General features: G+C 39.6%; 1 protein-coding gene across 2 annotated transcripts in view; it reads left to right on the top strand.

The window, feature by feature from the left end:
• The window catches only part of LOC124863515 (glutamate receptor ionotropic, NMDA 2B-like), a 246,203-nt gene that overhangs the window by 224,654 nt on the left and 5,060 nt on the right, over window positions 1-16,489 (top strand). For both annotated transcript variants that reach the window (XM_047357915.1, XM_047357916.1), the window contains one exon: window positions 7,559-7,797. In XM_047357915.1, coding sequence (XP_047213871.1) covers window positions 7,559-7,797 — 239 coding nt within the window. The remainder of the gene's footprint in view (window positions 1-7,558; window positions 7,798-16,489) is intronic.

The raw sequence follows: 16,489 nt of genomic DNA, 5'->3' as shown, positions 1-16,489 counted from the left end.
AAGCCCGGTAATGACAGCCCCATTTGCATGGCCCAGGAAGCCCTCTGAGGTTTTGATGATTAATCATGCTTTAAATCTAAAGTTTGCTCATAACGAGGTCTTTCTTAACTATGCTCACATCAGCGAATTCATGAGGCAGGAAAAAAGTGAATTTATTAACACATTTTATTTATTTTTGTTTCAACTGGGTGTTTTTTTTCTTTATTGGATTAAAGATCTTGATTTATTTCTATATTTGTGTAAAGTTGTGTAAAGCGATAAGGCTGAAAGTTCTGAGTCTGAGGATAATAATATGGCTTTTGTAAGGAATTAGTCTCTAATTGTGAGTTAAATGTAAAGTAGTTTCAGACGAGAAACGATAAGGCTGAGCTTTACCTGTGATTTAGCTCTGCTGTGGGGACCCTCTGCTCTATGATCATACTAGCTTTTTATTGAACTTTGCTCAAACTCTCCAGAGTTTCTGCTTTTGAAATGCACTTTATTCCAGTTCTAACTTCAGCATTATTGGGTGTCTATTATTGGCGATTAAATGTCGTCCTATAGTCTTTCTTTGTACAGAATAAAGTTGTGGTGTACAACTAATTATATTGAAAGAGGAAGTACCATAAACTGCTGTTAAAATAAAACAACAACCTATATATTTTGGCTGTTATAATGGTATCTATAACATTGATTTATTGTATTTTATTTTTACTTTGGTACATTTTGTTTAATGGACTTGCCTAGTAAACAACTCCGGTCAGCAACTGACGCTCCAAGGCTTGGCAGCCAGTGATTCTTTTAAAATCTTTCATATTGATTCATCTTTTGGGTGTGTGACAATTGACCAGGTGCACCGAAGTGCTTCCCTTTTTACTCTAGGAGGCCAAACAGGCCGATATTAGCGTTACAACAAGCTGCTTGGACCCTGCAGTACAAAACAACTGAAAAGAAAGAAGTGATTTCTCTCCAAAATATCATCGCAGATTTTGTATTCTTGTTGCTCCTAATAGATAAATGATTTGAGGTTCTTCAGAACAAATCCTCGCTGTATTTCCTAAAATCATTGCATCATTGCAAGCATCATTGTTGTTGTTTTTTTTTTCTGCTTGTGGTCTGACACACAGTTTATGTTAACTCCTGTGTGTGTTTGGCACCCCCCTTTGACTGGGGTTATTATTGTTCCTGTTGGTACATACAGCCATTATATTCATAAAAAATCTGGGGTGCTTCTCATTGTTTGCCAGTTTAAATGTAAAAGTGTTCCCTTTATAAGAGTAATAGGTGGCACTGCTGTAGTTTCCACACCATTTGCGTCCCGATATTTTTCCAAACAGTGTTTGACTGTTTTGTAACAGTGGGAAAAGTGTGAGCAATCTTTGTTCAGCTGATGACTGTCATTCTGCAGCAACAGGTGGAGGAACGAGCAGCACTTAGACAAAACTCTGATTGCTTTGATGCTTTCTCTGCCATCTCAATAAAAGGAGTTTAAACAGTAGGACTGCACTGGCAGAAATATTTAGTGGTTTTGAAACTTTTTTAAACCTTGTCATACCTTGGTACTGAAAACCAGCCCATGTTAACTTTGGCTGCTGTATCCTTTTTAAATTCAGGATGTCCTGTCTTGATAGACAGGAAAATGTATGAGAGGTTTAATGTGTGTGGAGTTTTTCTCATGTCTAGTAGCTAACTCAGTTGGATGCAGTCCAGCATATTGTAAGCATCCTGAAACAAGGGGCCTCCCGAGGCCGGCTTTATTGTGTCCCAGTTAGGGGTGCCAGTATAGCTCCTGGTGTATTTTGACACTGGGTGCTGTGAGAGTGCGGGGTAGTGTGCATGTGTGAAGGCGTACGCATGTGAATATGGGTCAGCCCTCTGAAAATGAGAGTGCCGATGTGTGTAAGCGAGGGTGTGTGTGTCTGAGTGAGAAAAGGAGACAGGATTGTTGAGATTCTGTTTATTTATGAAAGAGGGATATTTTTGGCAACCTACATGCATTCAGTCTAAGTGTTCTCTATCTCGTGTTTCTTATTTATTGATCATCAGAATAAACAGTTTCTGATCAAACTAAATTTGTCCAAACTTTCAGAGTCGCTTGTATCTGTTTGCACATGAATATGGGTCGGCTTGCTGTAACACCCCCTGTGTCGCCACAGGAATCAAGCGGCCCTATATCACAACCTCTGAGGATTTCAATGTCACTTTGCCATGCTTCATCGTCCACTCCACTCCTCGTGGCCTAGAAAGCGATCCGGCTCACGCGGAAAGCCCGGAGGTTCAGTGAGGAGGGAGTCTGGGTTGTTTGAAGCAGACAGGAGCAAAACTTATATACAAGAACTGTCCTACAAAAACACTAACCACAAAATTGATTACAGTTTTTCAGATTTTTTATAAAATAGAAAGTTTTCATGTGGTTTAGTTTAGATTGACCTTTTAATGAACAACCAAATGTTAGGTTCATGAGAATGAGACAATAAAAATCTAGTCCGGGTATGACTCCATTCACTGTGTTTTATGCTACTATAATTCTAAGGTGTATTTATCCTGTTCAGGTTTGATCAGTCTCAGTATTTTAAATCATAAACAAAAAAGACATATAGCTGTAAAACTTCTTTAAAAAACTGTAAAATAGCCTTAAGTAACTACAAATCAGATATTGACTTCAACATTATTAGCAGCTTATCGTTAGCAAGTTTTAGTATTCTCACAGTAGTTTGAAATTATTTGTATCGTCTGTCACTTTGTCTTTTTTTCTACCGAGTACTAAGTGTGGTCTGCGAACCTGATGGACAAGTCTTTACTAACTGACAGGGTCAACACAACAGGGCAAGATGAAGAACTACTTCTTTTCTTGTTTTAAAATAAGAGTCTCAAACACAGATATAGCAGGGTGTCAAGCTTGAAGCACCCCTCTGTATATCATAATATTACACAATGGCCTGTACAAACCTCACCAGAAAAGCAAGGTTTGTTTAATAGCTCACAAGAAACTCAGGGGCAGAACTCCTTGGAAGTTCTCATAGGGACCTCCCACTGCAGCATACATCAGAGTAGAAACCAACATCACTTTAAATATCCCACTAATCACATAATAGTTGTCAGAGACCACACAAAAAACGTTCTGCCCAGATGATGTGACGAGAACAAGTTGCAACTCCCAAACCATGGCTGCAAGAAAACAATGATTACATTTTTCTCCTATAACCCTGTCTAGGAGAACAGATTTATCTCATCTTGTGGAGTAACTGCAGACCTTAAGACTGATTTCACCAGACAAAGTCGCATGTAGACAGCAGCTGGATAGAGCTCTGCCAGACAAACTCTGCTTTTAAGAGAGATATTGAGTTTTAATGTTGTGAGAACTTGTGTCATGAAATTTCAATATACTCTTTCTGTTAGCCACATGTTGCATAACATTACACAAAAATCAATAATAAAATTAGGTAAGTACATCATTGTCTATTTTTTAATTCACATCAGTAAAATACTTTAAAAATTAAAATAAAGTTAAAGAACTTTGACCAAAAATGTCTTCTTCCTTGAAACTTACAAAAAAAAAAATTAAGTATTTTACTGATGTGAATTAAAAAATAGACAATGATGTACTTACCTAATTTTATTATTGTACTGGATGTAACTGATAGCCTTATTTTATTGTGATGTACAGAAATCAAGAAAACCTAAAAACATATGCTTAGATATAAATCTTCCTCTTTTGAGATAGAAAATTAAATGGAATAAAACTACTGCTTGAAGTCTTAAAGCCAACTTCAGGGTGGTTAGTGGCTTCTTTTTTCTTCAGAGAGCCCAAAACGTTGCCAGATTAATAAATTAAAAAGGATAAATGTTTCATCAATGTCAATATCACCAAGTGTTGTCAGCCAAGAAAGACTTCCTTTCTTCCTTCAAAATAGGAGTCTGAAACATCGATACAACAGGATGTGGCTTAAAGCACTCAGAATAATATCCAGTATAATATCCAAATAGATTTCACCTTTCACCAGATGGACCATACTCATACTCAATACAAAACACTTTTTGTCTGTCAGTCAGTCAGTCATTTTCTACCGCTTATTCCATAGTGGGTCACGGGGAAGCTGGTGCCTATCTCCAGCAGTCTATGGGAGAGAGGCAGGGTACACCCTGGACAGGTCACAAGTCCATCGCAGGGCAACACACATACAACCATGCACACACTCATTCATACACCTAAAGGCAATTTAGAGAGACCAATTAACTTAACACTTTTTATCTTATTGTCCAAAATAATCTCTGAGGTTTTTATCAATGTTGAAGATAGAGAGGCTGTTGCTTTCACACCACATCTCCATCACTGATAAGCTAGTTACTTCATTCATATGTTGCCAAGCGTTAAATGCACATCTTGCTTTTTTCTTCACCCCCTGCTCTCTTAAAAGTTGGCAACTCTGAAAAAGACGTGTTGCTTAATATTGGACAAAGATCAATGATGATACACGATATTTACTTCATTTTATAATGTTAATTTCACATCTTTAAAATATTTTTGTTTGAAAACTGACAGAAAATTTGTATATTTCAGTCACATTTTTTGTTTTGAACCTGTAATAAGGGATCGGTACCGAATTCGGTACTTTTATAGGTACCGACCAAATTCCGTTGGTAATACCAAATACTTATTCACGTAAAATAAAATGGTGCCATGTTTCGGTATCTAGACGCATCATCGTGTCAGTGAGGGAGTGGAAGAGTGGGTCATTTTCCAAGCAACATAAACACGGCATTGCACGCAGAAGAGCGTAATGATGTCAAAAGCCACCAGTACCGTCAACAAAGCATGGCTGGTAGAAAGTGGTCGAAAGTATGGCTCCACTTTTCAAAACGCGATGCAGATTGCACTCGCTGCAATATTTTTGATGCGAAGTGCAAGGCTAGCAGCGAGAATACTTCTAATCTGAGGAAGCACCTGGTTAAGCAAAAGATTTTTCTCAAGGCTGAAGAGTGCACAATTTTTGACAGCGTCACATCTATGGCTACAACTCCAGCATTCGGCACCGTTAGCAGGCCTGCATCTGTTAGCGACTCGTCGTCTGCAGCCAGCAACATGGGAGAAGAAATGTTTGAAACAACTGAGATGTTACATTACCAACAGCTGGATGTTGTTCTGATATATTCGTTAGAGTTATACAGGTCCTTCTCAAAAAATTAGCATATTGTGATAAAGTTCATTATTTTCCATAATGTAATGATGAAAATTTAACATTCATATATTTTAGATTCATTGCACACTAACTGAAATATTTCAGGTCTTTTATTGTCTTAATACGGATGATTTTGGCATACAGCTCATGAAAACCCAAAATTCCTATCTCACAAAATTAGCATATCATTAAAAGGGTCTCTAAACGAGCTATGAACCTAATCATCTGAATCAACGAGTTAACTCTAAACACCTGCAAAAGATTCCTGAGGCCTTTAAAACTCCCAGCCTGGTTCATCACTCAAAACCCCAATCATGGGTAAGACTGCCGACCTGACTGCTGTCCAGAAGGCCACTATTGACACCCTCAAGCAAGAGGGTAAGACACAGAAAGAAATTTCTGAACGAATAGGCTGTTCCCAGAGTGCTGTATCAAGGCACCTCAGTGGGAAGTCTGTGGGAAGGAAAAAGTGTGGCAGAAAACGCTGCACAACGAGAAGAGGTGACCGGACCCTGAGGAAGATTGTGGAGAAGGGCCGATTCCAGACCTTGGGGGACCTGCGGAAGCAGTGGACTGAGTCTGGAGTAGAAACATCCAGAGCCACCGTGCACAGGCGTGTGCAGGAAATGGGCTACAGGTGCCGCATTCCCCAGACCTGGGCTACAGAGAAGCAGCACTGGACTGTTGCTCAGTGGTCCAAAGTACTTTTTTCGGATGAAAGCAAATTCTGCATGTCATTCGGAAATCAAGGTGCCAGAGTCTGGAGGAAGACTGGGGAGAAGGAGATGCCAAAATGCCAGAAGTCCAGTGTCAAGTACCCACAGTCAGTGATGGTCTGGGGTGCCGTGTCAGCTGCTGGTGTTGGTCCATTGTGTTTTATCAAGGGCAGGGTCAATGCAGCTAGCTATCAGGAGATTTTGGAGCACTTCATGCTTCCATCTGCTGAAAAGCTTTATGGAGATGAAGATTTCATTTTTTAGCACGACCTGGCACCTGCTCACAGTGCCAAAACCACTGGTAAATGGTTTACTGACCATGGTATCACTGTGCTCAATTGGCCTGCCAACTCTCCTGACCTGAACCCCATAGAGAATCTGTGGGATATTGTGAAGAGAACGTTGAGAGACTCAAGACCCAACACTCTGGATGAGCTAAAGGCCGCTATCGAAGCATCCTGGGCCTCCATAAGACCTCAGCAGTACCACAGGCTGATTGCCTCCATGCCACGCCGCATTGAAGCAGTCATTTCTGCAAAAGGATTCCCGACCAAGTATTGAGTGCATAACTGTACATGATTATTTGAAGGTTGACGTTTTTTGTATTAAAAACACTTTTCTTTTATTGGTCGGATGAAATATGCTAATTTTGTGAGATAGGAATTTTGGGTTTTCATGAGCTGTATGCCAAAATCATCCGTATTAAGACAATAAAATACCTGAAATATTTCAGTTAGTGTGCAATGAATCTAAAATATATGAATGTTAAATTTTCTTCATGACATTATAGAAAATAATGAACTTTATCACAATATGCTAATTTTTTGAGAAGGACCTGTAATTGCCTGTAATTGCACTGTAGCATCCTATCACTTGTTGCATCATAATTGATGCAGATTAGGAAAATCTAAAATCATATTCTTAAAAAACAATTTCCTTACCTTAAAAATAGAAAAAGGGGGAAAACTAATTTCTAACATAAGCTAAAAGCTATAAAGTGGTTACAGGTGTCTTTATCAGTTCATCGGCATATGCACAGTGGACGTTGTTGTGTTTCTATATCTCTGCCTCCCTCTGATGGTGCAGCTACCGCGGCTGACTGTATGATTAATTAAGCGATTCCCACCATGCCTCTTTCTGCTCTGATTGAGAGCAGCTTGTGATGAAACAGAAGGTGACCCACAAACGACACCGTTAACTGACGGATCAGCATCAGACGCACAGCAGACACCTGAAGACACATGTTTGGACAGAGGAGTTTGATGTCATCAACATGTGACGTGTTTTATGTGTATGTTTCTCCTCCTTGGTCTGCTGTGAAGGCTACTACCCTCTTCTCCATACACACACAAACCATTTCCCCTGCGATCCTCCCTGCTTTTTCCTTTTGTTGCATCATCACTTCCATGTCTCAGGCCCTCCTATACCATTCTTTTATTACATCACATCCATCCTCTCAGCTTTATATTTTATGTCCATTCCCACCACTTCCCAGGCCTTTGATGTACACCTCTACTGCCTGTTTTAGTGCTCCATCAACTCCTTATGCTTCTCCCTCCCCCTCATCCATCTCTCGCTGCCTCCTCCCCCCTCCATGCCATCTGTTGCAGCCCTCACCTTATCCCTACCTTTGTCCTTCCTCTAATATTCCCCTCTCCAATGTCATACGTGTCTTCCCTCCAGGTGAGATGGAGGAGCTGGAGTCCCTGTGGCTGACTGGGATCTGCCACCATGAGAAGAATGAGGTGATGTCCAGCCAGCTGGACGTGGACAACATGGCCGGGGTCTTCTACATGCTGGGCGCCGCCATGGCTCTCTCCCTCATCACCTTCATCTGCGAGCACTGGTTCTACTGGCAGCTGCGCTTCTACTTCATGGGCGTCTGCTCCGGCCAGCCCAGCTTCGTCTTCAGCGTCAGCAGGGTGAGAGACAATTAACATCCCAAATATAACAGGGAAAGCAGAGTAACCCAGAGTAGTGGAGTAGCAGGAACAGAGCAGAAGTATACATACCCCTTGATTTTTTTTTTTTTTTGCTATAACCAAAAAGTCCAATATTGGGATTTATGTAAAAGAACAACAGATAGTAGTACTGTATTGGCAAGTGGAAAAAAGGATTTTCAGAATGTTTTACAAATAAAAATCTACAAATTGTAGCATGCGTTTGCAAACACCCCAATTTACTATGATACTCCTGAACCCAATTCTGTTCAGTCATTTGCCTTTATAATTCACCTTACTAGCAAAAAGAGTCCAATTATGTGTAATTTATTCTATTTATTATGAATCCAGCTGTTTCGCGAAGGCCTCAGAGGTTTAATAGAGAACATTAGTGAATAAACATCATGAAGATCAAGAAACACAACAGACAGGTCAGAGATAAATTTTTGGAGAAGTTTAATACAGGGTTTGGTTAGAAAACAATATTTCAAGCTTTGAACATCTCACAGGACTGTTTAATGTATTGTCCAAGAATAGAGTATGACACAACTAAAAGACTACCATGACATGGCCGTCCACATACAGGTCCTTCTCAAAAAATTAGCATATTGTGATAAAGTTCATTATTTTCCATAATGTCATGATGAAAATTTAACATTCATATATTTTAGATTCATTGCACACTAACTGAAATATTTCAGGTCTTTTATTGTCTTAATACGGATGATTGTGGCATACAGCTCATGAAAACCCAAAATTCCTATCTCACAAAATTAGCATATTTCATCCGACCAATAAAAGAAAAGTGTTTTTAATACAAAAAACGTCAACCTTCAAATAATCATGTACACTTATGCACTCAATACTTGGTCGGGAATCCTTTTGCAGAAATGACTGCTTCAATGCGGCGTGGCATGGAGGCAATCAGCCTGTGGCACTGCTGAGGTCTTATGGAGGCCCAGGATGCTTCGATAGCGGCCTTTAGCTCATCCAGAGTGTTGGGTCTTGAGTCTCTCAACGTTCTCTTCACAATATCCCACAGATTCTCTATGGGGTTCAGGTCAGGAGAGTTGGCAGGCCAATTGAGCACAGTGATACCATGGTCAGTAAACCATTTACCAGTGGTTTCGGCACTGTGAGCAGGTGCCAGGTTGTGCTGAAAAATGAAATCTTCATCTCCATAAAGCTTTTCAGCAGATGGAAGCATGAAGTGCTCCAAAATCTCCTGATAGCTGGCTGCATTGACCCTGCCCTTGATAAAACACAGTGGACCAACACCAGCAGCTGACACGGCACCCCAGACCATCACTGACTGTGGGTACTTGACACTGGACTTCTGGCATTTTGGCATTTCCTTCTCCCCAGTCTTCCTCCAGACTCTGGCACCTTGATTTCCGAATGACATGCAGAGTTTGCTTTCATCCGAAAAAAGTACTTTGGACCACTGAGCAACAGTCCAGTGCTGCTTCTCTGTCTCCCAGGTCTGGGGAATGCGGCACCTGTAGCCCATTTCCTGCACACGCCTGTGATCGGTGGCTCTGGATGTTTCTACTCCAGACTCAGTCCACTGCTTTCGCAGGTCCCCCAAGGTCTGGAATCGGCCCTTCTCCACAATCTTCCTCAGGGTCCGGTCACCTCTTCTCGTTGTGCAGCGTTTTCTGCCACACTTTTTCCTTCCCACAGACTTCCCACTGAGGTGCCTTGATACAGCACTCTGGGAACAGCCTATTCGTTCAGAAATGTCTTTCTGTGTCTTACCCTCTTGCTTGAGGGTGTCAATAGTGGCCTTCTGGACAGCAGTCAGGTCGGCAGTCTTACCCATGATTGGGGTTTTGAGTGATGAACCAGGCTGGGAGTTTTAAAGGCCTCAGGAATCTTTTGCAGGTGTTTAGAGTTAACTCGTTGATTTAGATGATTAGGTTCATAGCTTGTTTAGAGACCCTTTTAATGATATGCTAATTTTGTGAGATAGGAATTTTGGGTTTTCATGAGCTGTATGCCAAAATCATCCGTATTAAGACAATAAAAGATCTGAAATATTTCAGTTAGTGTGCAATGAATCTAAAATATATGAATGTTAAATTTTCATCATGACATTATGGAAAATAATGAACTTTATCACAATATGCTAATTATTTGAGAAGGACCTGTAGGCTGAGAGCAATCAGAAAAGCAGCCAAGTGATCCTTGGTAACTCTGGAGAAGCCACAGAGATCCACAGCTCAGATGGAAGAATCTGCTGATGTTAAAAACATTTGTCCTGCACTCCACGGATCTGGCCTTTACTGAAAAGTGGAAAGAAGCAACCAGTGCTCAATAAGACATCCATTTAGGAGACACAGCAAACATGTGAAAGAAGCTATTCTGGTCAGATGTTTTTCTTCAGCATGGACAAGAAACTGGTCATTGATGGGAAGGCCGATGGAGCTAAATTCATGACAACCCTGAATAAAAACCTTTAACAGGCTGCAATGGTTTAGAGACTTAGACTGGGCCATTATTACATATCTATATGTAGGAATGGCCTGGTCAAAGTACAGACATAAATCTTATTGAGAATCTGGGCCAAGGCCTGAAAATGTAAAAATAAAGACTTATAGCTATAACTGAGCAAAAGTTGGTTCTATAAAGTATTGACTCAGGGGGGAAAACATTCCACCATTTTCATTTTTTTATAGCCTAATTTGTGTTAGGCTATAACAAAACATCCCAGCAAAACACCATAAAGTTTGTTGTTGTAACAGGACAAAATGTAGAAAAGTTCAACGAATATTAACATTTTTGTAAGGCCCTATATTTAATTTCCATTTTGTGATCGCTATAGGCTGGCAGGCTCTCTCTGTCAACCTTTACAAAAAACAAGGAGCTCTCCCCTTTAGTTTTTGTTTTCATTCGTAGGCCTTCCTCGAGCCCATGAGATAAACATTTACAAAATGCTGAGCTGAAATCAATAATTCACTCAACAAAAAAATCAGCCCCTGAACCGTTGAGGGTGGATTACCACTTCCCAGGAGACCAAAGTCACCCCAAGGTGTTGGATTTGCATTCCAATTGTTTTGACATGGCTATGGTGTAATTCACTGCTTGTCTCTGAAGGTGAACCACTGCAGGCTGAACCACATGGCTAATTTACAGCAGAAAAGCCACATGTTGCTGCTCATTCTCTCTATTTGGTGTGCCCTTGACAGGGGTTTGCAACCAGAAAGCAAAGTTAGGAAAAAAACTCCACAATGCTCTCTGATCATGCTGGCGTGTCCAACTTTCATTATTCTGTATAATCTTAATTTTATGTTGTTCTTGTCTTCTTTTACAGCCTAGAAAAGCAATGAGTCTGATTTTAGTATTTCATAGGTCTGCAAAAATATGGAAGTAGTATTGAAAAATATTGGCATTTCCAAACTTTATCACCTATCCCACTGACAAACAGTTGTGTTCTTAATTCGGTTTTTGCTTATTTGTATCCTTCTATTCTTTCCTGTATATTTGTATCCGTTCTTACCTCATTGTTTCCTTCCTATCTCCTACTATCCTTTATGTTCCTTCCTTCCTTCCTCTCTCCTACTATTCTTTATGTTCGTTCCTTCGTTCCTTCGTTTGTTCCTTCCTTCGTTTGTTCCTTCCTTCCTTCGTTTGTTCCTTCCTTCCTTCCTTCCTTCCTTCTGTCCGTCTGTCCGTCCGTTCGTCCGTCCGTCCTTCCTTTCTTCCTTCCGTCCTTCCTCCCACTTTCTGTTGTTGCCAGGTTCCATATTTGAAGTGTGCCCAAAGTAGAAAGATCAGCCATAAATCCATAGTGAACTTTTGGTATTTTGAATGATGTTCTAAGGCCTCAAAAAAGTTGAACCTGGAAAAGTTTTGAATTTTTCATGAAAAATGTGTGGGAACCCTGATTTCCATTTGCTGCTATGTCATTTGACTTCTCATTTTCCAAGGCAAGGTGTTCGCTTCTGTTTTTTTGATTACTGCATCATTAAACTTTTTACAGCTGGCTGAAACTGAGATCAATTAAGCTTTGTGTAGCCTTCAGTGATTGATCTTAATGGAAAAAAATTATGTCTGTCTTTGCTGCAGCATGGCAAAATGAATGAGCTGTGTGTGTTCACAAATACAGTGAGATGATTCAATATGATAAAATATTCTCATAGAAAGAAATCATTTGCATTTGGAGCACTGAGCAGGAAAACATCAACAGGAGTTATGACTCTCCATCATCTTTTCACAACTCAACGTCCAAAACATTGGATCATCTTTGTCTCATTTCCTGTAACATTGTCTCCTCAGCAGCAGCCATTTCTTGCTTTTCTTTTTTCTTTCTTGTTCTGCTTCTCAGACAGATTCTGTTTTGTTTAATTTTATAGCATAATCCAATAAAGCTTATTGTTATTGCTGTAATTAACATTTAGGCCTGGAAGCATGAAAAATGACATCTGTCACAGCTGGCATGAGTCACGTGGCCTCAGACATGTCTCCATGCTTGTTTAGTGTTCCCGCCCTCTGCAGGGTTTGCGAAAAGCTCTCCCCTGGCTACCTGCTCCTTCAGGTCCCACCTGAAACACTCAGACAAATTAGTTATATTGATTTAAAAAACCTGTAATGACTTTAGAACTGTAAATGTATTAAAGGTTTAATTAGTACACTTTACACAGCTCTCTCACTAAATTATTTGTAAGTAAATTTGCATTTAACACCATACACATATGTCACATTTGAACAGTGATAAAGTAGGAGTTATTATAAGTCCATGATTTACAGTTTGCAACGGCAGTTTCCTGCCTCCTTAACAGTCCGATCACTTGAAAGGTTTCCTCTGTTATTCACGCATATCGAGCTTAAAATGTTTATTCTAAAGGTTTTCTCTACCTGTTAAATTTATGGAAGCAGAGTCATTCTGAGATTAAGGTAGAGTATTTCCACCCTTGGAACCTTTTCTCATTTAGTCATGTTACAACCCCAAAAATCAAAGTGTTTCATGTGATTTTATGATAGACCTACACCAAGTAGTGCATAATTATGAAGTTGAAGGAAAATTATTAGATTTGATTTGGTTTGTATCCTGGAAATATTCCCAGTCCCCTGAAAAGTGCTTTGTACAACTACCTTTCTTGTTTTTACAATTACAGTCTTTTAGGGCATACTTCTACCAGGATTGCACATCTACTTAACTTATTTTCCCATTTTTCTTTGTAGAATATTTCAAACTCAGTTAGATTTGATTGAGAGCATTTGTGAAGTTCATTTTTCAAGTATTGCCACAGATTCGGACTTTGACTGGACCATTCTAAAACATAGATATGCTTTGTCTATTCCTTTCCATTGTAGCTCATACTGTTTGTTTAGGATCATTATCCTGCTGGAAAGTGAACCTCTGCTTTAGTCTCAAGAGTTTTTTTTTACCTTCTAAAAGGTTTTGTTCTAGGATTACCCTGTATTTAGCGCCATCTTATCAACTCGGACGAGCTTCCCGTCCCGGCTGAGGAAAAGATCCCCCGCAACTTGATGCTGCCAACAAGTTTCAACATGGGGTTGGCATATTTGGAGCGATGTCAAGTCTTAGTTTTTCTCCAAAAAACCAAAGCTCCTCACTCTGCATTTTTGCTATGTCCCCTACATGGTTTGTGGCAAATGTGACTTCTCCTGACTTTCTTTAAAAACTGGGCTTATTCTTGCCACTCTTCCATTCAGGATACATTTGTGGAGCGCACAATTAATAGTTGTCTTGTTGACAGATCCCCCCACTGGTGGATCTCTGCAGCTCATCCAGCATTACTATGGCTCACTACAGCTAACGTTGTCTAACAAAACCCTCAGGCCTTCGCTGTATTTACGCTGGGGTTAAATGACACACAAGTGGACTCTGTTTACTACCAAACATAGTCCACAGTTGTAAGATTTTGAATGTGTCGGAAATATAATCATTTTCCTTTCATTTCACAATCATGCATAACTATGCGTTTTCCTATTGCATAAAATCCCAATACAAACACGATTAACGTTACAAAATATGGAAAAATTAAAGGGGTATGAATACTTTTGCCAGACAGTAAATGCTTGAAAAAACTAGCAGACCTGTAGACCTGTTGTTGGGAAAGTGTTACGGATTCAGTAACCAGGAGAAGATCGTTCTGCTTTGAAAAAGACATAAATACCATCAAACCAGGTGATTGGGTTTGTTTTCATCTTCCTCTTTCTGGTTTCTTGAAGTACCTTTTCAGCTTTACTTCGTTGACAATAGCCTCACTGACTTGGCTATTAACAGACTGTGAAATTGAAAGAAGCAATAACATAGCCTGTAAAATAAATATTAGGATGAAGCTTTTCTGCGCCAATGCAGCAGTCTGGCTGATTACCAGAAACACATGACCTGTGGAAGGAGAGCAGATTATCTTTTTGTGGAAAAATAGAGAGGGGCTTAGTGAGAAGATGCCAAACAGTAAAAAAATTCTGATCCTGCAGATCCAACTGCTTTTACATTTTCCAGAGCACCACCTGAGAAAAATCAGTATTTGCAATTGATTTGTTCCTTTAAGGTCCTCATCTGTCACGCCTGGTTTGCCCTCCGCTGAACATCCATTTTTATCTGAATACTGAATCGTACATCACTGAATGCAAATGGAGCAGTTTATCTTTCTGTCTCTGAGGGGCTCAGCTAGTCTCGCCTTAGGAAGCCCTTTTTGTTACAGTAGGAATTGTGTTGGGGCCAGTGGCACCGAGAGGCTTGTGAAACTGAAGTTTTTAATAACTGCCAGAGGAAATTGTTGAGCTGGATTCTAATTACATTGATTGAAAGTATTGACCAGTGGATCCGAAAGGGTTTTATAATCCCTACGCCAGTATCAATCATCTGGCATCAAGTTACTCCACTCTCTCACAAGGGTTGTGCTGTTTGCACTCTGTTTCACAACTACAAAAAAGCTGTATCGCATTACCTAATATATACAATATACAACTCTTCTAACTCTGTCATCTACACTCTAAATTGATTTGTCAGGATGCAATTTTAACTGTTTTATATGCAGTCTAACAATACTTTTAAAGAAATTATAAATGTTACTGTGCATTTATGAGGTTGTCTCTTGACGTGTTCATTTTTTATGCACTTGTCTTGAAATATTTCTTTACATATTTAAAGATGACCTATTATACTTCATTTTAAACATTTGGGATAGATCTATGGGCTTCACAAAACATGTTAATTAAATTTTTTGCTCAAAATCCTTCTCAGATAATGAGATTTCACCTCCTCAGTTGCCCCTTTTTTAAGCTCCTTTCAGAATGAGCTGTTTTAGGGCTCTGTCACTTTTAGGCAAATTAGCTGTATCTGGCCGCGCCCCTAACCAGCACTTCGTCCGTGAAAACTAAACTGAAACTTATAAGACACAACAATAAGTACTTACATTTATGTCATCTGCAGATTTCCCACGAACAGTAGGGACTGTGTGCTCCGTTTTGCAAACTGTGCACGCAGATTACTCAGTGACATCTGTCGTGAGTTTGGACGCATGGAGTGTGCTGATTAAAACATGGTAGTGCTTTAAGTTTATATATGACAATATATAACAACAGATCCACTGAACTTACCTGGCAGGTGTGGGCCATGCGTCCAAACACTTGACAGATGTCACTGATTAATCTGTGCGTGTGGATTGCAAAACAGAGCCCACGGTTTAGTAAAGCGTTAGCACGGATTTCCACCGGCTTTTGGTTTTTACCTGCTGACACTTGAAAGGAGACATTTCCAGGCTACAGGCTCCATATATAGGCAAAACATAGCAGAATTATTTAGATTTTTGTTTGCATTTGGACTGTTTGTAGAAGCAACAGAGACCCAAATTGAAGTATAAAAATGATCAAAAAGTGTATTTTGCATAATACATCCCCTTTAAGAAAGCTACTGGATGCCTATGTGGAATAACGGCAGTGCTAATTAAAAGACAATACATAAGCCTGTTAAAAAGAGAGAAAATCACATTCAAAGTGGCATGGGAAAGATTATTTCAATGTAAGCTTTACATAGACATACAAAAGCATCATGGGGTAAATTAATAAAATAAATTCAATTCAAAGACAATAAAGCAGTTAAAGTTATGAAAAATTGCATTGTTTTACTTGGTGGAAAGTTTTTAATGTAATTCCTTTATTTGTATACAGTGCCTTGCAAAAGTGAGTTTTTACAGAAGTCCCATTTGTAGTTTGGCAAAAGCTTTAACACATTCTTTCCATGGAAGAAGGTTTTCAATTTAGATTAGACAAAAATTAACCCTTTTGGCAAAAATCTGTGTGGTGGAAAACTAACTGTCAAACCGTCAAAACTGACCCTCAACACAACATTATCAGTGTAAAACATGGTGGTGGCAACATCATGTTGTGGGGATGCTTTTTTTTTTCTAAATTGACAGGAAAGTTGCTCAAAGTGTATTGGAAGATGGATGGAGCCAAACATTGGACAGAGCTGGAAGGAAACCTTTTAAGGGGCTTCAAAAGACTTGAAACTGGGGCAGAGGTTCACCTTCCAGCAGTAGAACAACCTTAAACATACAGACAGAACTACAATGGAATGGTCAAAGCAAATTCATGTTTCAGAATAACCTAGTTAAAGTCCAAAATTAAATCCAACTAAAAATACTTATGCAAGACACTGCATGTGTAAAAATGGAAACTTTGTAGTCAGAGGCGGAAG

This window comes from Girardinichthys multiradiatus, chromosome X, assembly GCF_021462225.1.
Source record: "Girardinichthys multiradiatus isolate DD_20200921_A chromosome X, DD_fGirMul_XY1, whole genome shotgun sequence".
Lineage (NCBI taxonomy): Eukaryota > Metazoa > Chordata > Actinopteri > Cyprinodontiformes > Goodeidae > Girardinichthys > Girardinichthys multiradiatus.
This window is presented reverse-complemented; position numbering and strand designations above follow the sequence as displayed.